Source organism: Pongo pygmaeus, chromosome 11 (genome assembly GCF_028885625.2).
Source record: "Pongo pygmaeus isolate AG05252 chromosome 11, NHGRI_mPonPyg2-v2.0_pri, whole genome shotgun sequence".
In the NCBI taxonomy this organism is placed as follows: domain Eukaryota; kingdom Metazoa; phylum Chordata; class Mammalia; order Primates; family Hominidae; genus Pongo; species Pongo pygmaeus.
In genome coordinates, this window is record NC_072384.2 from 102,390,483 (window position 1) to 102,416,952 (window position 26,470).

A 26,470-nucleotide genomic window follows, 5' to 3' on the forward strand; every position below is an offset into this window, starting at 1 on the left:
CTCAAGCAATCCTCCTGCCTCGGCCTCCCAAAGTGCTAGGATTACAGGTGTGAGCCACTGCGTTCAGCCTGAGAAACATTTCATAATGGATAAAGACACCAATACTAGCACTTCATTTTGATTTTTAATCAAAATCTTGTGATTTTTTTTCACAAGATAGCACTATATGTCAGGCATGGCTAAATATCATTCTTTCCATCATCAACAACAAAATGTTTTATTGTAATAAACAGCATTAAAGAGCTTGCTGTTATAACCTTATTTTTCTTCCCAACCTGCAAAAGAAATTTCATCCTTGAAACCACAAGCCTAGCCATGAGGGCTGTTAAAGAAACCTGCTCTGCCCCTTTATGACAGCCTGTTTACAGGAATGTGTATCTGTCGTTCCCTAGGACACGTCAATGGAGAATCACCTTTGTTTATATGCTTCAAAGGAAAGCTACAATGAAAAGACACAGCAAACCTCCAGGAAGGCCTTTGGGCATGGCCGCATCGATCACTCTTGGCTCCCAAGTGACAAATCCCACATTACATTCTGTGGAGGCGCCTTCCCTAATAGGAAGGCAGATCTCAGCGGTAAGGACCCAAATGTCTTGCTCATTGATCTGGGTAAAGCCAGTCATTCAGAGTTCATTTAAGGACACTGAGACATGCCAAACATCACTTCCTTGCGCCACTCACCTTACAAAATAAAGGCCAGAATCTAGCTGGACATGGGAATGAGACTCTGGCAGGCTCCTCTTTGCCTAGTGCTTAGCTGCATGCATTCGGAAATCATACTGTCTGGACTCACTTACAGCTGTGATCTTGGACATATTAACCAATATTGCTGATGCTCAGTTTTCTCATCTGTAGAATGGGGATAATAACAACCCCATAAGGCTATCGTGTAAATTGAGTTAATGTACATGGAATATTCTACATAATTATTTCCCTATATTTAGAGCTCAATACATATTAATTATTCTTGTTATCATTCTCTTTACCACCTTACTCAGCCAGCAAGAACTCAACCCAGATCAGGAGACTGGGGCTCTCTGAACCTGCCTCCCCCAAACCTAGGGCTGTCCCAGTGCCCCAGCACACTCCCTGCCTTTCTCCCCATTAACTACAACATGATAAAAGTCAAAACTCAACTATTCATCCCCATACCTGCAATTAATATATTCTCATTCTCATCCTGTTTTTAAAGATAAACAAAGGAACGTGAAACTCCACAAGGCCAGAAGCAGCCACTTGTTACAGGCGCTTCCTGCTGAAAGATGCCTCTTCCCTCCTGTAGCATCTGCCACTGGCTCTGGAATAATCACCCCTGGGGAAGTGAAGAAGAAAAAGGTTGTGTGTATACGTATGTTTGTGCATGCAGGAGAGAGAGAGAGGAGGGAAGAGAGAGAGATTAATCCCAATCTAGAAATAAGGTGACTCAAAAGGATGTCTCAAAAGAGAACTGGCCTCTCTAGCATCTGAGCTGACCAGGTGGAGCTGGAATAGAGCTGTAGTAATTTACTAAAGGTTGAAAATCATGAAGTACAAGGAATTTCAGCTGCCACTAATTCTACCTTAAAGCATGTGTTATTACCACACTCCCTGATAGCAACAGAATTCTTTGATTTCTTAAGGGGCAAGGGATTATCTGTAAATGTTTAAAGGACAGAATTTGAGTTTGTAAGCAGTAAACTCACTTCAGATTCAAAATGCTGGAGATCTTGAATCCAGCAACAGTTTGGCTGCACTGAGGGTCTATCACCTTTGAAAATGCAGGGGAAATTTTGCAAGTCTATCAACCTCCTTTGGGAGCCAAATACACCTTTTTTAGAGATGTCCTTGGCTGTCGCTGGCCTGGTCCTGCCTTGCAGTTTTATGTGGGTCTTTCTTCAGTGTTCGGAGGCACCAGTGATGAATGGGGACAAGCAAGGGCCCCAGGATGCTCTGCCCGGAGTAGCTATGGGAACATGAGCAGGTCACTCACACACTCTGAGCACAGTGACTTTATCTGTGTATCCAGATAATAATGTCAACCTTGCAGGGCTGGTAGAAAAGATGAAGCACTTTTAGGAAGGTATGTTGTATCTGACTGTGATCTACAGTGATGTTGATTAATTGCAGGGATTCATGACATCTGAAGTGTTCCTGAAGCAGCCATGGGCACTCCAGGTGGTCTTATTGCCAGTGAGGGAGGTTGTTTACAGTCTGTTCAAGATTTTCTCAGATTTCCTGTGTCTGAGTTGATCTAAACCTTTCCATCCACACCAGAAGGGCCCCTGTCTTCCCAGGTTCCTTTGGTGCAGGAGTGAACAGCAGGCTTAACCTGCCAAGCTCACCACAGGCCCAAGGAAAGCCCTTGACTTTGCTCCTGGGTCAGCCCAGAACTGAGCCAGGCCCAGAGGAAAGGAGTCCCTTCCCTCAACCCATGTATATGGTTTCACAGAGGAAAGCAATATTTTCCACCATATTAAAACTCTGTGTAAATTTTTAATTAGGATAAAGAAATTAAGTCTTGGCTCTTCAGCCATACCTCACACAAATCATTTGAGTTTCCACATTGATTTCTCAATGCAAACCTTGTCAAACAAAATGCACAAGGTCAGTATTCAGAAAAGGGAAGTTGGTGTGGGCAGCCGGCACCTGGACAGTGAGGGTCTCCAGGAGCATAAAGATCCTATGTGCGTGTGTTTGGTTTATCATTTTCTTAATGTCTCAAAATTATAAATATTACCCTGCATAGATTTGGTTGAATTTCCTTCCTCAGTCAACTCTAAATACATAGGTTGCTTATGTATGATTCTGATCTTTTTTTTTCTTTTTGAGTACTAAAAAGGAGACACTAGAAGGGTGTCTGACTTCCCAGATTTCTTTGGCCCAGGAGCAAACAGCAGGCCTAATGTTTTTATTTTTCCTCCTATGAAACTGAACTCCTGAAACCAGAACATGTATACATTTCACAGAGCCAAGTTCATGTTAAAAGTTGCAAACTAAAAGGAGAAATTTTCAGCAACCTCTGAATAATTAGAAACAGGAGGCTCTTACTACTACCCCCAGTGAATCTCTCATACACACACACACACACACACACACACACACACATACACGTACACGCACATGCACACACACACTTTTTGGGGTACAGAAAAAACTGGACAAAATTAGTTGCTGATTCTGACACAATGATTCTTTTTCAGCTATGTTCATATTACATAAGTATGAAAAAGCTTCAATTTTTCTGCTAGTGGCTAGATAAATGCCAATGAGAGGAGAGTCTACTCTCAAAGAAATATGGAAATAATCCTAGTTTCAAACACTATTATAATTGCATATATTAGCTAGCTCATTTAATCCTTACAACAACCTTATGAGATAGATAGTATGATTACTCTTATTTTACAGAGGAATAAATTGTGGCTTAGCTTAGATAAGGTCAGCAATCACAAATGCTATTTCCTGCCCCTTCTTAGTGGAAAGCTTGCTCAAACAATGTTCTGCACTTTGCTTTTTCCCTTGACAACATATGCTGAGATTTCTCCCAATCGGTTCAAAGAGATCTCAGCTATGTCATTTTAGTCCGGCTCAGTCTTTCCAGCTGCAAGAAAAAGAAAGACTTTATATCCTCTCAAAGGCTTTTAAACTGAGCATGTTTATAATTCTCAGAGGAATCACAGTCAGGATTAACAGGGGCATATGCTGGATCCCAGGAGACCAAGTGGCACCACTGAAGTCAGATACTGGCTCCCAGCTGGATTAGCTTACCTCTCTCAGCAGCTCCTGGTGCAAGAGATACAATAAGAGACACTATCATTTGCCCCTGCAGGCAGCAGGGTTTGGATACCTGCCGTGATCGTTTTGTTTTTAAATTTTCTCCAGGCACCAAAGGCTTTGAAATTACCTCCTATCTCAGAAGAACCACCCAGAGTCTTGGAGCCCCTGAAGAGCCAATTTAAAGCCAATGAGCCCCCAACAGAGCTCTTCATCTTACCGGTGGAGATTCATTACCACACCAAACAACCCCCAAAAGAGAAAGCCCACAGAAGAGGTAGGTCCCGGGTGCATGGGCACTCCTGAGGGAGAGCCTGGGATGGGGGGCTCCTGCCAATTCTACATGCTCCTACATCATGGCTGACCTTCCCTATGGTCATCCCCTTCAGAGAATATTTTTTAAAGAAGGAAAAGGGTAAAATCTAAAAGAAGATCTCTTCTGATCATATTCAATTGGATTTTTAAAATATTTATTATACCCTTCATTAAGCAATGCATTTTGTTAAGCTGTGGAAGAGAAAGGAAGACAGGTATATACATAAATAAGTCCAATGCACCATAGGTGTTATAAAAGGGCAAGAATTTTTCAGGCAGCTTACAAAAAAATAATTGTATGAAACAAGACAACTAAAATTGAAATTGGAAAAAAAAAAAAACCTGGGTAAAAGGAGTAGAGAAATAGATGTTATCAGACATCTGAGATGAATTCATGGTTTGAGGTAAGTACTGGATTTAGCTGAGTTTCCTGGCAGCCAAGGTAAAAAGGACACTGGAATCTTTGCACCTCCATTTTATAAAAGAAAGATAAAAGTTCATCCAAAAAGTCATTTTCCTGATTTTGAATTAGGTTATTTTGTAAGGGATGGCCTCTATAATCTTTGCCAGGGCAGAGATTATGTGCTTCTAAGCAAAGTTCTAGAGAATATGAGCAAAGGAGTTCAATTCCAACTGGCAACGTGGGCTTTTCAGGGGAGGCTTCTGAGTGACCTCTCACCCTGTGTCACAAGGAAAAACTCTTTCTGACTTTCCTTCCATTCCATAGTACTCTTGTTTAAGACACATTCTTGCTCCAGGGACTTCTCTGGGACCTCTGAGGCAAAAAGTGTTGACAGGGGTCCTAGTTCTGATTTTTCTAGAAACTTCAGCAGAGACTGCCACTGGCTTCTTGGAGAGTTTGACTCCTGGGAATCACACAGGCAGCCATTTTGTTCTAAGGCTGTTTGGACTTCTCACTGGAAAGAATGCCTAACGGTGGAGCTTAAAAGACCAATGGAAGGGGACGTGAAGGAACTTTCTGGGGTGATGAAAAATGTTCTCACTCTGGATTGCTTGTATGGATTATAGATTTGTCAAAACTCATTGAACTGTACACTTAAGATCTGTGCAATTCACTCTATGTAGATTTTACCTTGCCAAAAAAATTACTCAGCTCCCTAAAAAAAAAAAAAAAAAAAAAAAAATCAACAACACAGTGTTTTAAAATACAGATCTTCTTATTATTCAGGTGTGGTGAGGCCAACAGATCAGGAGACAGTTGGCACTGAAAAGATAGTTTGTTACAGTTCCAAGAGGAGGAGGCACACCACACCACGCAGGGCCACACGGGGGCGCACCAGCCTCCAGGAGGCAGAAGGCAGGGAGCACAGGCAAGAGGCTGTATTGTGGTTTTCATAGAAGGAATACAGGCAAGGCAGAGCAAGCAGCCTAAGCAGATTTAGAATTGTATAGTTTGAATAATTCAGCCAGCTCTGCGGCATAGGGGCTGCCCCTTGCGGTTTGGTACTGGCCCTCTAATAATTACAGCAGGCAGACAGTAGCCTGGGAATGTTAAGAGTTTGATAAAGGAGGTTGTTGGGGGTCAAGAACTCTGGGTTGGTTGGGGTACATATGACAGGTATGTTCCCAGGTGAGTCATTTACTGTCTCTAGGAATTGGCCAGCCCTGGGAGGGACAGTCAGGTCCCAGATGTCAAAACATCAGAATGAAAAGATATGCTTAATAAAAAGAGAGAAGACTATTCACAAGATTGGGTTCGATCTGATTATCTTCCATGATGACCCTGATAGGAAGGTGAGGAAAACCACCAGGCCATCATGAACCAGATTCTTAAAGCCAGATGCACCGAGCTTACCAACACACTGACAATGAAACATAGGAATCGGGTACAAAGACAGTGAATTCATGGAGTTCTTCCCCATTTACATGTCACGGGGACCCTCCTTTAAAAGCATCAGAAGCCTAACTCAAAGTGTGTTAAGCAAAAAGAAAGAAAAGAAAGAAAAGGAAAGGGGAAAAGGGAAGGAAAGACGGAAGGAAGGGAGACACAGAAAGAAGGAAAAGGAAAGAAGGAAGGAAGGGAAGAAATGAAGGAAGGAAGGGAAGGAAGGGAAGAAAGGAAGGAAGGAAAGGGAGAAAGGAAGGGAGGGAGGGAGAGAGGAAAGGAAGGAGGGAAGGAAGGGAAGGAAGGAAGGAAGGAAGGAATTTGTTCACGCCAAGAATCAGGTAACTGCAGGACCGGCTGAATCCAGGCCTCGGAAAATATGTGTGCAGTACTTTTCTCTCAACTATGTTAGCCTTTCCTCTGAAGCAGGCTCTTACCATGAGGTGATAAAGATGTCTTCCTGCAATTCCATGCTAATCTCCTTCCTGTTAACCTCTATAGGAAGGATATGCCTCTTAAAAGCTCTTGCAAAGCGCAGAAATCACCCCGATTGACCAGACTTGGGTCATGTGCCCCCCCCAGAACCAATCTCTGTGGCTAAGGCAATGAGGTACTCTCATGCCAGGCTTCAGTTCCATACCCCTCTCTGGAATCAGCAAATGGACACTGCTCCAACCAAACCACATGGTGTGAGCAGGGAAGGGATAGGTCCCCAAAAGAAGAGACATTAGGCAAAAACAACAGACCTCTGCTACAACTCAGCCTCCTCTTTGTCTCCTAGGTGCTCCACACCCTGAGTCAGAACCAGAAAGCAGCGAAGAATCCACACCTGTGTGGAGACCTCCCCTGAAGCATGCATCCTTAGAAACGCCACGGGAGTTAACGGTGCATCTCCCAGTGGACGCGAGCAGGGACACACTCTCACCTCAAGGTAGCTCCTCCCTCCCTCCAGCATCCCTCAGGAACCTCACTCTGAAGGGAAGCAAGGCAAGACACACAAGGGTCCACAGCCAAGGAAAAGGAGTCTGGAAGGGAGGTTAGTTCACCAGCAACCACTGGAAGATGGCCTTTGTGCAGGCAGCAGCTGCCTTCACCAAAGTGCTGCACTAAAACTAACAGTGTCCAGCTCACCAGTTACTTACTCCCTAACTCATCCTACTACTAATATTTTAACAGTGTCCAGCTCACCAATTACTTACTCCTTAACTCATCCCACTATTATTTTCTGGTTGCAGATGTAGAAAGGCGTCAAACTTACCAAAAGTTTGCTGCATGCCTTATTGTTTATCCTGTATTTTTAAATAATGAAATTTCATTTCTAATCTGTTTATAAATATGTATTTATTCATTAAAAAGTCCATAATATCGGCGGGGTGCAGTGGTTCATGCCTACAATCCCAGCACTTTGGGAGGCTGAGGTGGGTGGGGATCACTTGAGGTGAGGAGTTTGCCAGCCTGGCCAACATGGCGAAACCCCATCTCTACTAAAAATACAAAAAAATTAGCCAGGCATGGTGGTGCATGCCTGTAATCCCCGCTACTCAGGTGGCTGAGGCACAAGAATCACTTGAACCCAGGAGGCGGAGGTTGCAGGGAGCCGAGATTGTGCCACTGCACTCCAGCCTAGGTGACAGAGCAAGACCCTGTCTAAAAATAAAAAATTAAAAAATTTTTTTTAAAAGTCCATAATATTGATAAAAGTCTTCACTCCAATTTCCATTACATGTGGACATTTGAAACTATACACATGGATGCATCTAAGTGTTTGTGTTTATGTGTTGGATAGGTTGGAAGTAACAAGCCATATTTAGAAAGCTCCCCATTTTCAGAAAACTGAGGCTCCTTTCCAAAAGGCATGTGCAAGATGACAGTATCACAGATGTCAAGTGACCTCTGACTACTGGTATCAGAAATAGGAAGATGCACCTTAATGTGTTTGGAGTTCTTCGTCTGTGCCAGGCACTGTTTAGTTTTTACCATGTATTCTCTCAGGTACTCCTCACGGCAATCCTCTCCCCATTTTACAGATCAGAAAACAGAAGCCCTGAGAGACAGATAGTATGTTTGAGGTCACGTAACTGTAAGTGGCCTCACTAGGATTGGAGCTCAGGGCTTCCAGTGCCAGAATCCATGTTCTTACTCATCATACTACATTCCCTTTCAGTATAAGCCCAACATAGTGACCTTTCTAACTAATACCAAAAAAATAGAATAAAAGAATAAACCAAATAATGAACCTAGCTCAGGACGTTCTCGAAACATTTAGGTTTCGAGAATGTCCTTTGATTATTGAGGCAGAGGCTTATTTGGTCTATCTCTTAAGCGGGAGTTAATTATCCTAAAGACTTTAATGTTTCCTTTTTTAAAAAATCCAAATATGGGCAGAGATCCCTCTGCAAATAGAGAAAAACGCACCTTTCTACTTATGGGCCACAATGCGAGGTGCACAGCTGGAGCCACGAGATAAAGGACACCAGTGAATTTCATCTTCCATAGTGTTCATTTTGCACTGCCCTACACTTGTTTTGAGCTGCCATGACCACCAGGAACTGAGTACCAGAACTTGTCCCTCCTCTGCCACTCGGCCAGGAGGAAACTGGTTTAAGAAGCCCTTTGGTATAAATTATGCATGCGACTGAACCTGGGAGTAGATGCAGAAAGAAAGGGACTTAAAGAGGCAGTTCCAGCTGGGCGTGGTGGCTCACACCTGTAACCCCAGCACCTCAGGAGGCTGAGGCGGCAGATCACCTGAGGTCAGGAGTTCGAGACCAGCCTGACCAACATGGTGAAACCCCATCTCAACTAAAAATACAAAAATTAGCCAGGTGTAGTGGCACACACCTGTAATCCCAGCTACTCTGGAGGCTGAGGCACAAGAATTGCTTGAATCCAGGAGATGGAGGTTGCAGTGAGCCAAGATTACGCCACTGCACTCCAGCCTGGGCACCAGAGAGAGGCTCTGTCTAAAAAACAACAACAACAACAACAACAACAAAGAGGCAGTTCTTCATGGCAGTCTTCACACAGAGGTCCCTGCTGCACGGGCATGTTGATGCTGAGTGGGACTGCTCCATTGCCACAGAGGTGGCACATATTCATTTACTTGCCTAGGCCTGGATTACTTCACTTCTAATACCACAGAAATGAAGCCAGCTTTTATGTATGCATCCACACATATATATTTTTTATTTTATTGCTTAACCATCTGAGAGTTAGTTGCAGACATTGTACCATTTATCCCTTATCAGCACGTATCTCCTAAGCCCAGGAATATTCTCCCTCCTAGCCACATACAATTACCACACTCAAGAAAGCAAACATTGGTGTAATAGTACTTTCTAATTTCTAATTCATAGTCACATTTCTCTATTTATACCGATAATGTTCCTTTATAGCTTTTTTTTCAACCTAGAATTCAACTCAGGATCATGCATTACATTTAGTGGTCCCACTCTTTAGAATCTTTTCATCTAGAAGAGTCCCCCAGTCTTGTTTTTCATGACATTGACATGTTTGAAGAAGACGGGCCAGTTGCTTTGCAGAATTGTCTTTGATTTGGATTTTTCTATTTCCTCATAATGAGATTCAGATCAAACCTTTTTGGCAGGAATATCACAGAGGTGATGTTGTGTCCCTCTCGGCCCATCATATCAAGGGATGCAAAATGTCAGTTTCTTCCATTGTAGGTGATGTTAAATTTTATTATTTGGTTGAAGGTGATGTCTGCCCCATTTTTCCATTGTAAAGACACTTTGCCTCTTTTTAATGAATAAGTAGTCTGTGATAATTTGAGACCACATGAAGCCAATTATTAAACCGAAATATTAATAGCAACTATTGTTTTACATATGAAATAAAGACCAGTCCCTCTGAAAGAGGTGAAGCCAAGGCCTCAGTCACTTGGGTTCCTGGGTTTCCTGCTTCCTAGAGCAGGCCCTGTTGGTGTTGAGAAGAGAAAACAGAAGCAGAGGGTAGGGTATGCTTTATGGAATGCTACCATCAATCCTGATACCCTCTGACTTCCATCTGGAAGGCAGCACTTTTTATTTAACCCTGAGGAAGGAATGCGATCATTGACTCTGTCTGGCAAAACTACTTTTTGGTCAGAAATCTGTATCCAATAATCTCATCAGCTCTAAAGCTGGGATCTCCCTAGTCAGAGCCTTCAGACTAGGGGTGGAAGGAGTTTGCACCCTCTCCAGTCCTCCTTCCATCTCAGGATTTCATCCGTAAGATGAGAATAAAAACAACCACCACTCAATTCCTCCCAGTTCTTGGCAATTTTCCAAATGAACAGCCACGATTCTAGTCAAGAGTCTGTCATTTTGGCCATGGGAGATATCAGGTCCCTAGTGCTTAGCAGGACTGGAAAAGAGGGACAAACCTGAGAATGAGTGGAATAAACCATCCTAACACCAGGACAGTTTCTCCCTTCTAGCCAAAATACAATTACCAGTTCTTCATAGCAGTCTTCACACAGAGGTCCTTCAACCAAGTTAGAAGAGAGCTTCCTTCTTCCTGCTGATTCTGTTTTCTCACGCAGGCTTTTTCCCCTTTTGTTTTTAAAGACGATGATGCCTCACCCCACGATGTGGCCCCACCATTGGATCTTCTACCCCCGATTAAAGGAAAAAAAAGTCCTGAGAGCCAGAAGGGCCTGGACAGCCCTAGGACATCAGACCACAGCAGCCCCCCAAGTCTCCCAAACATGAGAGCGCCCAGGAGGGCACTGCCAGCAGCTCAAGGTAATCATTCCCAGGGTGCATAGACGCCCCCCACTGGCTTGAATGTGGCTCATTGCCAGGGCTGCGAGGCTGCTATGATGTAAGTTTTCTGAAAGGCATTCCATCGAAAAGGGGTAATTGACACTGTTTCTGATGATGTCAGTGGGATTAATGTTCCCCATGCGTATTCCTAAAGGGTCAGTACATGTTTTAAGGGTTTGCTGCACCAACATGCACTGCTACGCTGTTTTGTGCTTTCCTCACTCCTGGCAGCAGCATTTGATGACACAGCTCCCTGTGCTCCTGGGGGAGACACACTACTGGATTTACCAGGCACACTCCAAACTGAGCCATAACCCTTGCCCCCTGAGGCAAGAGAGCCTGATGAGCCTGCCAACAGAAGAGTCCCCAGACAGAAGTCAACTCCAGCCCAGGGCAGAGCCTGTTCACAGAGAGGGAAAGACCCTGATTTCTAGAGAAGGGTGAGGCAGGGCAAGGCCATTCCCTCTAGGATTTAGCCTCGCTTCAAGTACTTATCCTTAAGGAGCTAATAGTCAAGGAGGGGACTAAGGTGCTTATACAGAGCAATAATGCAAGGACAGTGCAAGAGCAGCTCCCCCGGGGCTTCCATCTAAAGGTAGCTCATAGAGCAAAAATTGCTTAGAGTCCAAGTTACCCCTGAAAAGTCCCTGGGAAGGTGCCACGCTGGAGACTGACAGACCATTTTCAGGAACGTGTGGTCCAGGCAGCTGTTTCTGCTTCGTTGAAGGCTTGGGCTGCTTTCTCAGTTTGAGCACCAGATGAAGGAGATGACATGTGTTTGGGGGACAGATTGTATAAAGAAAGAGTATCTCTGTTAACAGCAGAATCACACTCAGGGCTGTGAGAAGCTCACACTTTGAGAGGCATGTGGGAACAGACAGCCATCACAGAGGTAACGGATTTCACATCTTTCATTTCATGCTCACTCAGGGACAGAATGCCTCAGTATTTAAATCAGTCTCACTTGCTCTCTGTCTCCGCCACTGTCCAGCACACCTCCTTCTCATTCTCTCCCCAGAGCATATACAGTTGAATTCTTTAAGCATAAATTAAATCCACAGATTAATAGTTCCATTCTGTGTTTGCAGCTTCTGTTTCAGGCTGAGATGGTCAAAATTAAATCCCTTCCTTCCCCGCAACACTCTCTCTATCCCTAGAGACGTTGTTTTCACCTAGAAACCATTCCAGGGTTGGAAATTCTCTTTCACAACCCCCTCCCCTTTATACTTGTGTGACAGCAATGTTCTTTTCATTTTGATACAATTGAACCAAACTTGGTGTACTGTTATGTCACCACCTGGGGCCTTCCTAGGAAGTTGCATGGCCTGGGACAAATCACAGCAAATAGATACTCAAGCCTACTTTAGACATCCTTATAAAGGGAGAATCTGATTAGAATGACAGTGGCTGGGCACGGTGGCTCGTGCCTATAATACCAGCACTTTGGGAGGCTGAGGTGGGTGGATCACGAGGTCAGGAGTTCAAGACCAGCTTGTGCAAAAAGGTGAAACCCCATCTCTACTAAAAATAAAAATAAAAAAAAATTAGCCAGGCATGGTGGTGCACATCTGTGATCCCAGCTACTCAGGAGGCTCAGGCAGGAGAATCACTTGAACCTGGGAGGCAGAGGTTGCAGTGAGCTGAGATAGCACCATTGCACTCCAGCCTGAGCAACAGAGCAAGACTCTGTCTCAAAAAAAACAAAAAAAAAAAGGATAGAATGCCAGGACCAGGACTGGGAAAAGAGAGCAGCCTGAAGCCTCAAGTGTGTGTGTTGGGTGTGTGCATGTGTGTAAGTGAATGTGTGTGGGATGTGTGCTTATATGCCCATGAGTACATGTGTGTGCTTGTGTGCATGCATGTCATTGTGCACATTTATATAGGCATGGCTGCATATGCACGTGCATGTCTATATATTCAGTCCTGTGAATGTATGTGTCATATGCTCATGTATGTCACTGTTCATGTGTATGGGGGTGTGTGTGCATGCTTACCCTGTGAGAGTGTGCATATATGTGTGTGTGCCCCTGTGCGAATATGTCAGTGTGTGTTTGTAAGTGTTCATGTGTATGGGGGTGTGTGTGCATGCTTACCCTGTGAGAGTGTGCATATTTGTGTGTGTGCCCCGTGCGAATATGTCAGTGTGTGTTTGTAAGTGTGCATGTGTATGTGTGTACTCCTTAGCATCCACTCTAGCTGGTGGCCTGCTAGTCCAGGTAGCTGGACTCCTGGACCCTTTGTCTTGGAGATGGGGAAGGTAAGTATGGTGTAATATGAATAAATTTGGTCTTTGTCCCTGGTTTCTATTACTAGGCTAAAACTCTTGGAATTTTCTGAATGATAGTAGTATCTTTTGTTATTCATAATGAGCCCCTTTGAAAACACCTGAGTTTATGCTAATGAGGTGATGTAGGGTAAGGCCCCTAGGTAGCCTCATGATGGGGCCAGTGCCCAGAAGGACCAAGCGATAAGAGAAATAGAGGGTTGGAGCTTCCACCCACAACCTCCAGGAAAGGGGAGGGGACACTGGAGATCAAGCTCTTTATTAGCTGTTGACCACGAATTGATAAGCTTCAGCGTTGCTGAGCGTTTCTAGGTGGGAGGGCAGCAGGCCCAGGGAGGGCACGGAAGCTCAGCACATCCTCGCCCATCTCTTCATATGGCTGTTCACGATATCCTTTCTAATGTCCTTTATAAATAAGCCAGAAAATGTAAGTAAGCATTTCCCTGAGTTCTGTGAGCTGTCCTACCAAATTGTTGAACCCAAGGAGAGGGAGGACTGTGGGAGGCCCCATTAGAGCTGGTCAGTCAGAAGTACAGGTCACAATCTGGGACTTGCAATTGGCATCTGAAGTGGGGGGCAATCTTGTGAACTGAGCCCTACCCCGTGGGATCTGACACCATCTCCAGGTAGAGAGTGTCAGAACTGAATTAAATTATACAACAACCAGTTGGTATCTGCTGGAGAATTGCTTGGCATGGGGGAAACCCCGCAGTCTAGTCCCAGGAGTGTTCTGGGTTGAGCGTTGAGATTCAAGTGGGGAATAAATGACTTATTTTTTTACTTTTACAGTCAGGTTATAAAAAATACCTTCAATCTTTCTAAGTAACTAGGGAGACACAGCATCCTTCTCCTTGACCTGAGCCCCTGGCATCACCAAGCCATCCCAGTATTTCATCTAGATGTTATGGCCGTGTATGCTGAGTACTGCACAGGACATCTGACGGAGGCGGACAGCAGAGGCAGGAAGCGGGAAGCCCTGTTCTCAGGGGCTGGGCTGCACACAGCTGAAGGAAGGGACTCCCTTTCCTTCACACAGAGTGCCCCTGCTCACTTAGCCCTGGCCCTGAGGTAGCCAGGCTCTCCTGAAGGCATGATGTAGGCAAGTGGTAGCCCCTCCCCGTTCATCCCAGCTTGACCCCCGGAAGGCAGGGCCGGAACAATAGCCCTGCTCTGCTGAGTCCCAGGAGTAGGGCTCACCCTATACTCTGGTGGGCACCCGAGCACACAGGCATCTACAGGTGTGTGCCCGCGGGGGACTAGGGGAACATGGCCCAGGTTCAGTCTGTCTCCCTCACCAACATGGTACTGACACTGCCTATGCTTGTGCTTATTTTCGAGAAGATTCCAGCGACCCTACACTGGGACACTTCTTGCTGGGTCCAGATGGAGAAAAAGTCTGCCTGTCCCTCCCAGGGTGTACCCAAACCGAGGCGCTTCCATCGGGTAAAGGTAAGCTAACACATTCCAGGGCAGCCTTGTTTTTTTTTTTTCAAAGGGGAAGATGTTACCTGCAGCTTCCAAATTTTCCCAGCAGCAGAGACATCATTAAAAACAGACGCAAGTCAGACAGTTTCTCCCCTTTCACTGACACAGAGGTGCTTCTGTAGCTCAGACACAATGATCCAATGTTTGCATAACAAGTTTACTCTTGCTGGAGCATTTGGAGAGAGAAGTTCCAGTGGAATGGCTTGGAAGAGGTCTAATGTGCCACGCTGATGCCTTGAGAATGATAAAGTCCTTTTGGTATTTGCCCAAACTAAACACTGCCTTTTCTCTTCTTTCCAACCACCCTGCAGAGGTGGAGATGGCTAATTGGTAATCCAATCAGGTATCCTTGTTATGTGCATTGGTTCATCCCTGTGAATCATCTGGCTCCTGACAGATAGCAAGGCAGTTTCCAAAAACCCTTCTGGCATGTTCACTTTTTAGAAAAGAGATGCTGCCTCTGGGCAATAGCCATTTTGCAAAGGAAAAAAGAAACGAAGTCAGAGGGTGATGAGCATCAACCACCCAGAAACCACCGTGATGTGTATGCATGAGTCTGCAGCCAGCAGGCCCCTTGATGTGGGAGATTAAAAGCTGCACTCATTTGGGGGGTTACGTCATGACCGGCTCAATAAAAAGAGCATGGATTCAGAGCTAGATTTGAGGAGCTCTGGCCTCGCCTCTAAGTTGCCAGATGACTTTGAGTCAGTCCCTCATCCTCCCTGTATCCAAGGTTCCTCCACCAAAATGAGAGGATTGATTCCTCCCCTGAGAAATTCCTTGACCATTGCTGCATTTTACATCTCGTGTTCGCTGCTATTGAAGCAGCCACCCAGTATGTGGATTTCCAGAAAGTAGAATGTATTTGATTCCAAATTCAGCATCAAAGAACTTCCAGCAGCAGTTGGTTTATACCAGGATATGAGTATAAAAATATCTTGGTTCTGAATTGGTGGAAGCAGGAGTTAGACAGGTGGAGGCCACTGTCAGCATGACACAGCTGGTGCAACAGCTGGAAGCAAATATGATTCTGTTCACCTGCTGCACATTTGTCCACTCTGTTCCAGGAGAAATAGTTCCCCCTTTTGGCACAGCGAAAGCTAGAAGCAGAAAAGGAAATATTTAGGCTGTAAGTTTATTGTCACCATTGTCAATATGATGCTTCAGTCATTTTAGTATCCCTGGCACCTAGCATAGTCCCTGACATATACATAGAAGGTTCACAATAAATGTTCATTTAAATTTTTTGAAAAATATTTCAATAATTTCCATGACATGGAGAAAGAGAAAGATGAAACTTATGCTGATAAACGAAGACATGCCGGCCATCTTGTCCCAGTCCCACAGATGGTATATTTAATCCTACTTGCCTCTCAAACCTAAAGGCATTCACTGCATGCTTATTGAATGAATGAATGAATGAATCAGTTAGCCACTGGCCTTTCTCAAGCCTTTCCTCCATGGGCAGTTGGTTGAATTTCAGTCTTGACGGTGACAGGATGTTGCTCAAGAAGGTGGTGAAAGATCTTAAACCCACATCTTCCTATAAAGGTCTGGCTTTCTAAGAGTCTCTATTAATCAGCAAAGATTTTTTTGGTTTGGGCTTTTTTGTTTGTTTGTTTTTTTGGTTTGGTTTGGTTTGGGAGACAGTATACTGAAAAAAATTTTTCCTCTCGCAAAATATTAGGTTGGTGCAAAAGTAATTGCGGTTTTGCCATTACTTTTAATTGCAAAAACCACAATTACTTTTGCACCAAAGTATAATTGCTCCAACCACACCAAACTCTTTGCAGATCAGTTTGTTCAAAATCATCTTAATCACTGTCTCCACCCTCCCCTTCCAGCCTCATCTCCTACTATATTCCAGCCCACCCCTTGCTCATCTCTTTGATGACCTAAAAATTCAGTCTTCATTCTTTTCTCTCCAAACTTTTGCTCAAGTTTCCGCCAAATATTTAGAATAGCTTTAAGTTCATCTTTTCTGGAACATTTTCCTTAATAAATCCACCTCACTGCACACAACTGCCTAGATGTAGCCTCAACCCCATTCCTCTCTCTCTTTCTCAATCCCACTTTTGTGATTATTGTATTTATCTGCATCTGTTTTCTGTTTAGCTTCCAATATATGAGCCCTAGAGAACGTCTCATCTCCATCATATGTCCAGGAAAAGCTTGTTGATTGACTGAATACTCCAGGTGCCACAAAGGAAAGTTCTTTAGGGATCATAGTTGTTGTTGGGTTTTTTGTTTTTTGTTTTAATTAAAAAAAAAAAAAAAAAACAAAAAAACAAAAAAAACTCTTGAGTAAAGGAAGGAATACGATCCATCTGATCTTTCTGAGACTTCCAGGCTCTGTCAACAACTATTTGGAAATAAATTCTTAGGCAATTAGATCATGATATCTTCTTTCAGACAGCATAGGGAAATTAATATAAACCTTCAGACGAAAAAAAAAAAAGATGTGAAGACTAGAGCTGGAATTTGACCCTTTTGGTCATGTTGGGATATTGAACATTTAGAAAATTGAAAGTCTTGAGAAAGGAAAAGTTAACTTAGAAGGATACAAGTCAAACCACTGGATATGCCCTCTGAATTGCTTATCCTTGATTCAAATCCTTCATCCACTCCCCTAGTCACAGTGCCAGCAATAGAAGTTTTCTCTCAGAAGTTCTTTTATTCAGAAGTTTGTTTTACAAAGAAGTTCAAGGATGTTTATGCCAATGATTCAGGTTGGGCATCAAGTCATGTAAATTTAAATTCCTGGTCTCTTTCAGAGTTTCTGTTTAGTATTTGTTCTGGTTCTAAATGGATTTTTACCCTCAAAATGTTTCTTGGGTGTTTTTTGTTTTTTTAGACAGGGTCTTGCTCTGTCACACAGGCTAGAGTACAGTGGTGCAATCATGACTCACTGAAGCCTCAAACTCCTGGGTTCAAGCTATCCTCCCACCTCAGCCTCCAAATAGCTGGGGCTACAGGCACGAGCCACCATGCCTGGCCTTTTTTTTTTTTTTTTTTTTTGAGATGGGGTCTCCCTATGTTGCCCAGGCTGGTCTCAAACTCCTGGCCTCAAGCAATCCTCCCACCTAGGTCTCTCAAAGCGCTGGGATACAGGCATAAGCCACTGCACCCAGCCTTTCTTGTTTGTTTGTTGTTGTTGTCCTTTGTCATTTAATTAGCATCCTTCCCCCTTGCAACTGTTTCTTGGTGTGGTGGTTTTAAAATACATCCACAAATTCTTTGACACTTCCCCCCTCAAAAGGGAGAAACTAACTCTTCTCCCCTTGAGTGTGAGTGGGATATGATGGCTCACTTCTAAATAAAGATAGACTATGGCAGAATTGATGGTATGTGACTTCTGAGACTGGGGTGATAAAAGGCACCAAGGCTTCCTCCTTGCTCTCTCTCTCTTGGATTACTCACTCGGGGGAAAGCCAACCACCATGTCTGTGATGAGGCCACTCAAGCAGCCTATGGCAAGCAGTCCACATGGCAAGGAACAGAAGCCCCTTGCCAACAGCCAGAATGAACTTCCCAGGCTTGTGCGGGAGTTGCCTTGAGAGGAGGTTCTCCAGCCCCAGTCAAGTCTTCAGATGACTGCATCCCTGGCTGACACTCTGTCTGTGACCTCACAAAAGGCTGCACCAGAACCACACACCTAAGCCACTCCAAGATTCCCACAGAAACTGAGACATAACAAAGGTTTATTGTTTCAGGTTTCAGGATCATTTATTTTGCAGTAATAGATAACTAGTATGTTAGATAACTAGTATTCTTGGTGTCATTTTGTGATGGTCTGTGATTTGGTTGACAGAAAGATGAGTCTAAGAATATCCCAGCTGGTCTCAAAACACTGATCATTTAGGGGTAAACATAGGCTAAGTGACTGTTCTCCCCATTTTTCCTTTGGGATAAGTTGGCTGTGGGACCCCGCAGGTAAAAGAATCCTTCCATGTTGGTGGAGTACTGTTTAAAGTATGATTTTCCTTAAGTAGCCCATCTCTTAGTAGCTGTTACCTTACTGATGATGCCAAGAGATGTAAGGGAGGACAATTAATTTCGATAAGGCCATGTGAGGAAAAAGAAAAAACTCTGGTTTTATTCCCACCTGTACTGCCCAGGATTTCTGTGATCACAGGCAAATAACTTCATTGCCTTGGACCTCAGCTTCCTCATATGGAAAAAGAGGAGTTGGTATTAGATCCAGTCCTCATAGCACATGTCCCGTCAAACTCCAATTCCTCAGAAGGTTAACAGGCATTGTGTAAAAAAGGAAAGGTTCTAGGGCCAGATACATTTGGAAACCAGTGGACCAAAGTTAAGCAGATCCCTTACCACAGGACTTCCTAGAGCCTCCGATATGCTGATGTGCACCGTGGTTCTTCAGGATGGGGATATGCACTGTTTCCCAAACTTATTTGATCACTGAATCCCTTTGTTTTTGGTAAAGCATCATGTGGATCTAAAAAGTTTTTGGCAAACTTTGGAAAATGCTAAACTGATGATTTCTAAGGTTCTCCTAACATGGCATGTTTCTAAATACGCCCCTTTCCCCAAGGAGACTCTCTCAGTGGAGCAGTTCTTGTGTTTAAATCCTGAAACAGGATTTCAGCCATTAATCATTTGTGACTATTATTATTTTTATTCTCTAAACATCAGTTCTGAATCATAGAGTCCACAATCCATCCATCTCTGGATAGGAAGAAATACAGGAAGATAGGAGCCCCACGTGGTTATAGTGTACATTGTCCCTTGTGCCTTTTCAGTGTTTTTCATAACCCTCATGAGAAATAATGTTGGCAGATGTTACCAGTACTAGTGATCTCCGGTCAAACGTTTGAATAAAGGAAAATGTGGCTGGATATGGTCTCTGGGCACCCAGCATTTCCTTCCAGTGGGCCTTCCTGTACTACAGAGGCTAGAAGGCTAAAAACTACATTTCCCAGATAACCTTTGCAGCTAGGGAGCTGGATGCAAATTATTTTCTGCCAATTAGATGTGCTTGCATGAGATTTGGAGAGCAGAAGTGAGGCAGAAGCATCAAAGCTCTGGGCACTGAGCTCACGAAGACTGAGCATGATAAGAGGCAGTTACTCTATAGTAACTCTGTTTCTTCTTAAAAATATCTGGGCAGTTTCTGTTCTGGGCTCAACCCCGACTAAAAAGCTCTCCTTACAAAAATTACAGGAGATTCCCATCAGGCTTGGCATGGCGCTAAGTTAGGTCTATCACATGTACCACAGTGTTGAGTGATTGTAGAAGGGCAGGCTGTGATAGCTGCATTTGTCCCAGCCTTCAGAAGGAAGCAGTGTTCTTTCCCTCACTGTGGTGAGACCAGCAAGGCCTCACAGCCCACTCTGGAAGGTGTCCTGATAGCCACCAGTAGACAGCTACTAAAACACAGTAGGGACTCTCCTTCATTTCCTTTGACAGAAACCTCTTGTGATTCCTAGAAACATAAAGACTTCCCTACCTCATATGTAGCTGAAAAGGTGGCATCATCACCACTTCATGGCTTCCGAAGAAGAAACATGTCAAGAATAATAGCTCGCAGCCAGGCGCGATGGCTCATGACTGTAATCCACTTTGGGAGGCTGAGGAGGATGGATCACCTGAGGTCAGGTGACTCTACTAAAAATACAAAAATTAGCCAGGCATGATGGCAGGTGCCTGTAATCCCAGCTACTCGGGAGGCTGAGGCAGGAGAATTATTTGAATCCAGGAGGCAGAGATTGCAGTGAGCCCAGATAGTGCCATTGCACTCCAGCCTGGGCAACAGAGTGAGACTCCGTCTCAGGAAAAAAAAAGAATAATAGCTTGCTTTGAATCCACTAGCTATTCATTTTCTGAAGAAAAAATCAATACAAAGTACTGAAGACTATATTATTTCTTTTTTTTTTTAAGATGATGGTACTTATGTCATTTTTTATAGAACCTGTGAAGTTATGAATTCTACCTCCCTTGCATTTGTTCTGTTTCAGAGAACCCTAGAGTCAAGAGGGAACTTAGGCATCACCGTCATCAGTATTTAAGCAAAGGAAGCATTTAATCAGACTTTCTGAGGATACCAGTAAATAAAACAGATAAAAGCAGAACTATCCGGTTGAAGTGGATATGGTCTAATTATGTCCCTCCCAACTTCTCTGAACCCAACTAACTCTTTCCCTCCTAAGATGGTTCTAGGAGTGGGGGTGGGGGACTATGCAGGGCCACTAGAGCTATGTGACAATTAGAAAACCTGCTGGGCCAGGCACGGTGGCTCATGCCTATAATCCCAGCACTTTGGGAGGCTGAGGCAGGAGGATCATTTGAGCCCAGGAGTTTGAGACCAACCTGAGTGATATCGTTTGGCTGTGTCCCCACCCAAATTTCATCTTGAATTGTAACTCCCACAATCCCCACATGTCATGGGAGGAACCCGGTGGGAGGTGATTGAATTATGGGGGCAGCTCTTTCCTGTGCTGTTCTCCTGATAGTGAATGAGTCTCACGAGATCTCATGGTTTTAAAAAGGGGAGTTTCCCTGCACAAGCTCTCTTTGCCTGCTGCCATCCATGTAAGATGTGACTTACTCCTCCTTGCCTTTTGCCATGATTGTGAGGCCTCCTCAGCCGCATGAAACTGTGAGTCCAATTAAACCTCTTTCTTCTGTAAATTGCCTAGTTTCGGTTATGTCTTTATCAGCAGCATGAAAACGGACTAATACACTGCGCAACATAGTGCGATCCCATCTCTGCAAAAACTTTTAAAAATTAGCTGGGCCTGGTGTGTACACCTGTGGTCCCAGCTACTCCAGGGGCTGAGGTGGGAGTATTGCTTGAGCCTGGGAAGTCAAGGCTGCAGTGAGCCATGATTGCACCACTGCACACCAGCCTAGGCAATAGAGTGACACCTTGTCTCAAAAAGAGAAAAGAAAACCTCTGATTTTATGGATAAGGAAACTGATGCCCAAAGAGGTATGATTTGCTCAAAGCCACACAGCTTTTATATGGCAAATCCAAGGCTCAAACCCAGATCTTCCTTCATCCAGTGAGGCCAGAGCTTTTCCCACTGCATCACACAGCTTCTAGTCCCTCTTATCCAGGTTTTCAAGCTTCAAGGACCAGTCAAAGTTCCCTCTCTACTGATGCCTTACCTGACCACCTTTGCCACAACGATTGCTATTTCCTTACGTTCCACTAATTCTTACCACCTGGGCCTCTTACCAAGCACTCCCTCACATCTTTTATCCTTTGTACTATTTTTCTTCTTTCCCCTCCTAGATTTAAAATTCCTGTGAGTAGATCCCCCTCATCTACCTCTGAATATCCCAGAGAACACATTTGGTACTCCCAGAGTATTTCTCGTAATATTTACTGAATATTATGAATATTGACTGAATAATATTTATAAAAGGAAAAATAGAAGAATGTGTTCAGCTAAATTCTAATAATAGAATCCCCCACCCTGGATTTTAGCTGAACACATGGCTGCCTACCGAGAGATTATGCTTCCCAGACTCACTTGCAGCTAGGTATGGCCATGTGACCAAGGTTTGACCAATGGGATGTGAATGGAAGTAACACATGCAACTTCCAGGTCATTTCCTTAAAAGGAAACTGTTTGCCCTTCCCCTCCTCTTTCTCCTTGGACTTGGTTGTGGTAATAGCTTCAACCATGTGGAAGAGAACAATTCCATATGGGATGATGGAGTACTAAGATATTAGGAACCAGGGTGCTCAGGTAACTTTATGGAGCAGAGCCACCCTGATCAGCCTGCCTGCCTACCTCTGGACTTGTATGTGCAAGAGAAATAAATGTTTATCTTTTTGGGTCTCTTGTTTTACAGCAGCTTACCTTGTGCCTTAACAGAATGCAACTATAATATCTGCCAACATACTTCACATTGCTTTGTGAAAATCAAATCAGATCACACTTGCTCTCCATCTTGTAAAGTATTAAGTAAAATTCCAATATGAAATATGGTTGAACCTCAAAGAAGGCCCATTACATGTGTTTTGACTCCTTCGATACAATGTACTGAATACCGCCCATGTGCAAGGTACATGGAAGGATGTTAATATTGAGAGCAAACACTCTCAGGCACCTTGCTATGCATGTCATCTTGTTCCCTTATCCCAACGATCCTAGGAAGTGAGTATTTTCAATCACATATCATAGGTAAGGAGATTGAAACACAGGGAGCTCACTTACCTGGTAAGGGCAGAGCTGGGCTTCATTCCCAGGCCTGTCTGTCCTCACTCCACATACCAAAGCTCCACCCCAGGCACTGCGGTCACTGCCCTCAAGGACCTCAGAGTCCACGTGGAGAACAGATTCACAAGCCAGTAACTGTACCACAAGGCAGAATGAAATGAGTGCCATCACAGAGGCCTAAGAGCACAACCCAGCGGTATTCCAGGAAGGAGCCATTAATTCTAGCCTAGGAGGTTGGGAAGGGCTTTTTACAGAGGAAGTTCCATTTACACTGACCTTTGAGAAATGAGAAGTAGATAGACAGAGAAGGGGAGGGCCAGCCAGCCGAGACACCAGAATGAACAAAAAGAGGAACATAGAGAACACGTGCATAATGAGGAGCAGCGCGGCGTGAGTGGACTGTGGAGGGGCTTCATGCTGGGGGTGAGGAGGAGCTGGGCCTGAAAGGCAGACCAGGGCCAGACCAGGGAAAGCCTTGTGTGCCAGGAGAGAGCCAAAATGCTGCTGTTTAGGCAACAAGGAATCACAGATGTTTGAGGAGGGATGTCACGCAACCCAACGCGTGAGCTAGCATGAAGGAACAGACAAGAGAAAAGGCAGAAGGCTCAGGCTACTGCAAAATCAGCCAGACAACACTGGGTGAGGGCCCGAGTGGAAGGCAGTGAGCAGCCATGCCTAAGAGGCATACTCCCCAGGGCCACTAACTGGATGTGAGCATCTCAACCAGCACTCTGAGATCTGGGCTGCCCATGACAAGCTTGTTTGCAGATCCTCTTTATAAAATTGGCTACAATGCTCATCTCCAATCTTCTACTCAAATTCACTCTTTTTTTTTTTTTTGGAGACTGATTTTTGTTCTTGTTGCCCAGGCTGGAGTGCAGTGGTGCGATCTCAGCTCACTGCAGCCTCCGCTTCTCGGGTTCAAGAGATTCTCCTGCCTCAGCCTCCCAAGTAGCTGGGACTACAGGTGGTGCACCACCACGCCTGGCTAAATTTGTTGTATTTTTAGTAGAGAACGGGGTTTCACTGTGTTGGTCAGGCTGGTCTCAAACTCCTGACCTCAGGTGATCCACCTGCCTCGGCCTCCAAAAGTGCTGGGATTACAGGCGTAAGCCACCGTGCCCAGCCCAAACTATCTTTATTCTGTTTTTACTTTCAGTTAAGAAGGTTATTTCTGAAAGGGGGGCATATGTGTCTCCTGTATTGTAATTAAGCTAAAACAACAACTAAGGCCTGGAGCCCACATTGTCCCCACAGCAGCACCCACAGGGCCACAGTTCTGGCAGCCTCCCTCAAGCCAAGTCAAAAGTCCCACCAGCACACAGAAAAAAATTGATCCCCATGCTGTGTGCCTCTCAGCTTGTCAGCAGTGCAGTGTGGCTGTTTTCTGGCTCCTGGGCTGTAGGGGAAATGGTTGAGCTTCCTAGCAGGCAGCTGTGGTAAATAATGAGTTCTAAGGAAAACCCTGATAGCAAACTTCTTGGGAGCTACGAGGCAAAGGGCAGGGCGGTGGCAGTGACAGACAGTGTTTGTGTAACCCTCCTCCACCCTCTCACCTGACACACACAGAGCTTTCTCTTTCATGACTGTTTTTTAGCCTCTTTTTCCCTTTCAACCACCGACCACTCAATTCTTTGAGGGAAAATTAACATTCATTATGCAATTTATCTCTCTCCTTTTAATCCAGAGTGTCTGTCTCCAAGGTCCCTACTCAATAATTAATGTTTGTTCTCATTTCTCATTCTCCAGAGCATCTATTCTTGAACTGTAGGGTCAACAATTAACACTAATTACGGCTTTTCCTCTCTCCAGTGTTGATGCTCAGAATCCCAGGCCGCCTGCTCAGCCTCAGCTATCGGCACACACGTGACCGTGTGTGTGCCCTGAGATGCAGGAGCACCGAGAGGCAGGCTTTGTCAAGCCCCACCGCAGTTTAGCAAATCAGTAAAACCCAAACATTCTTTCTTGGCATCCTCTCTAGTCTATTTGTTATTGGTAATGAGACAATGAAGCAAAAAATAAATAAATAGAATTATCTGGAGATGAGTTTGGTGGCTAGGCAGACTAGAAAATCTCTAAGTCTTTTCCGGTTTGAATTTTCTAGGATTCCTTTTTTTCTTCTCTGTTGCTCTCTCCCTGATATCTCACACCTCCCTCTCCCTTCTCTCTCTCTCTGCTTCTCTCTCTCTCTCATACAAACACACCAAATTTCCCTTTAAAAACCTTGCTTCCTGCTGGGCACGGTGGCTCACACCTGTTATCCCAGCACTTTGGGAGGCAGAAGCAGGTGGATCAGCTGAGGTCAGGAGGTCAAGACCAGCCTGGCCAACATGGTGAAACCCTGTTTCTACTAAAAATACAAAAAAAATTAGCCAGGTGTTGGTGGCAGGCACCTGTAGTCCCAGCTACTTGGGAAGCTACGGCAGGAGAATTGCTTGAACCTGGGAGGTGGAGGTTGCAGCCAGCCAAGATTGTGCCATTGCACTCCAGCCTGGTGACAGAGCGAAACTCCATCTCAAAAACAAACAAACAAACAAACCCTTCATATAGGACCCACTCGATTGACCTCTTTGCTATTACCTCTCCCTTAACTTTCACAAGTCTGACATTCTAATTCTCATCAGTCATTAAGACAGCATTGTTTTAACTAATTTTCATTTTGACTGACAAGGGTAGCTAGGAAAATAATTCTCACCCCAGGTGACTAGCAGATCGCAAAAAAAAAAAAATTCATCAGGGGCTGTGAAAAAGCCTGTCTGTCTTTTTGGCTAGAATCAGATGGACTAGAATCCCTCCTGGCTCCCCTGGTCCAACACTCTGTTTGTGCTACAACCGGAGAGGGGGGCTTTTTGTGCTTGTCTGTCATCCCCCATGGCTGCACACACTGAGACACAGCTGCTGTTCAAATCTGGGCATCTTACAGCATGTGTCAAACGTTAACTGTTTCATGATCTTGTTTTGTCAAAAGTTCTCCTTACAGAATTTTATCATCATGGACCCTACAGAATTTTACCTTTAAACATCTTAGATAAAAACATTATTTTCCTCAATGGTTTTTTAATCCTAGATCAACCTTCTCTCCAGAATATCATCTGTGGATTTTCAAAAACATCCAATTCAAGGCCGGTGCAGTGGCTCACGCCTGTAATCCCAGCACTTTGGGAGGCTGAGGTGGGCAGATCACTTGAGGTCGGGAGTCGAGACCAGCTTGGCCAACATGACGAAACCCCACCTCTACTAAAAATCCAAAAAATTAGCCAGGCGTGGTGGCACATGCCCGTAATCCCAGCTAGTCAGGTGGTTGAGGCAGGAGAATTGCTTGAACCCGGTAGGCAGAGGTTGCAGTGAGCCGAGATCGTGCCACCGCACTACAGCGTGGGCAGCAGAAAGAGACTCCATCTCAAAAATTAAAAAAAAAAAAAAAAAAAAAAAGCCAGTTCATTGCAAAGCTTAAACATTGAGGCAACCACTTCATGTTTTCCCCTGTCTTCAGATAAGGGAACAAATTTTTACAAGACTTTTTCCCTCTCTCAGGTAAAATATCTTATTGTTTTTCAGCCTATGAATCTGTCAATTCAAATATCAGCCATGAAAAGGAAGGGCCTAGTAGTCAGCATTTCCTAAAAGGTAAGCTTTTCCACTAAAAAGTCACCTTGACTTCTCTATGTAATTTGACTCCTCTATGTAATTTGACTCATGATCATATTATTTCATATATAGACCTCCAGAAACCCACAGTTTCTCCCCAAATATACCAATAAGTAGCAGAGAGGATTTGCTTCTTGGAAAGCCTGAGAAATGTGTTGTTCTCTTGAGTTACTCATGGGCAGCC

General features: G+C 44.3%; 1 protein-coding gene and 1 long non-coding RNA gene across 3 annotated transcripts in view; one reads left to right on the plus strand and one right to left on the minus strand.

Annotated features, from left to right (window-relative positions):
- The window catches only part of KIAA2012 (KIAA2012 ortholog), a 134,919-nt gene that overhangs the window by 27,938 nt on the left and 80,511 nt on the right, over positions 1-26,470 (plus strand). Inside the window, exons 6-12 of one of the 2 annotated variants that reach the window (XM_054479139.2) lie at positions 393-576; positions 1,193-1,335; positions 3,859-4,027; positions 6,693-6,842; positions 10,480-10,656; positions 14,300-14,410; positions 26,197-26,265. In XM_054479139.2, coding sequence (XP_054335114.1) covers positions 393-576; positions 1,193-1,335; positions 3,859-4,027; positions 6,693-6,842; positions 10,480-10,656; positions 14,300-14,410; positions 26,197-26,265 — 1,003 coding nt within the window. The remainder of the gene's footprint in view (positions 1-392; positions 577-1,192; positions 1,336-3,858; positions 4,028-6,692; positions 6,843-10,479; positions 10,657-14,299; positions 14,411-26,196; positions 26,266-26,470) is intronic. The other variant, XM_054479141.2, reaches the window with a different exon arrangement.
- On the minus strand, positions 13,206-18,068 carry LOC129032106 (uncharacterized). Its single transcript, XR_008501196.1, has 3 exons — positions 17,867-18,068; positions 14,470-15,546; positions 13,206-13,366 (listed from the first exon to the last, which is right to left on the minus strand). It is a non-coding gene; the product is annotated as an uncharacterized LOC129032106 (long non-coding RNA).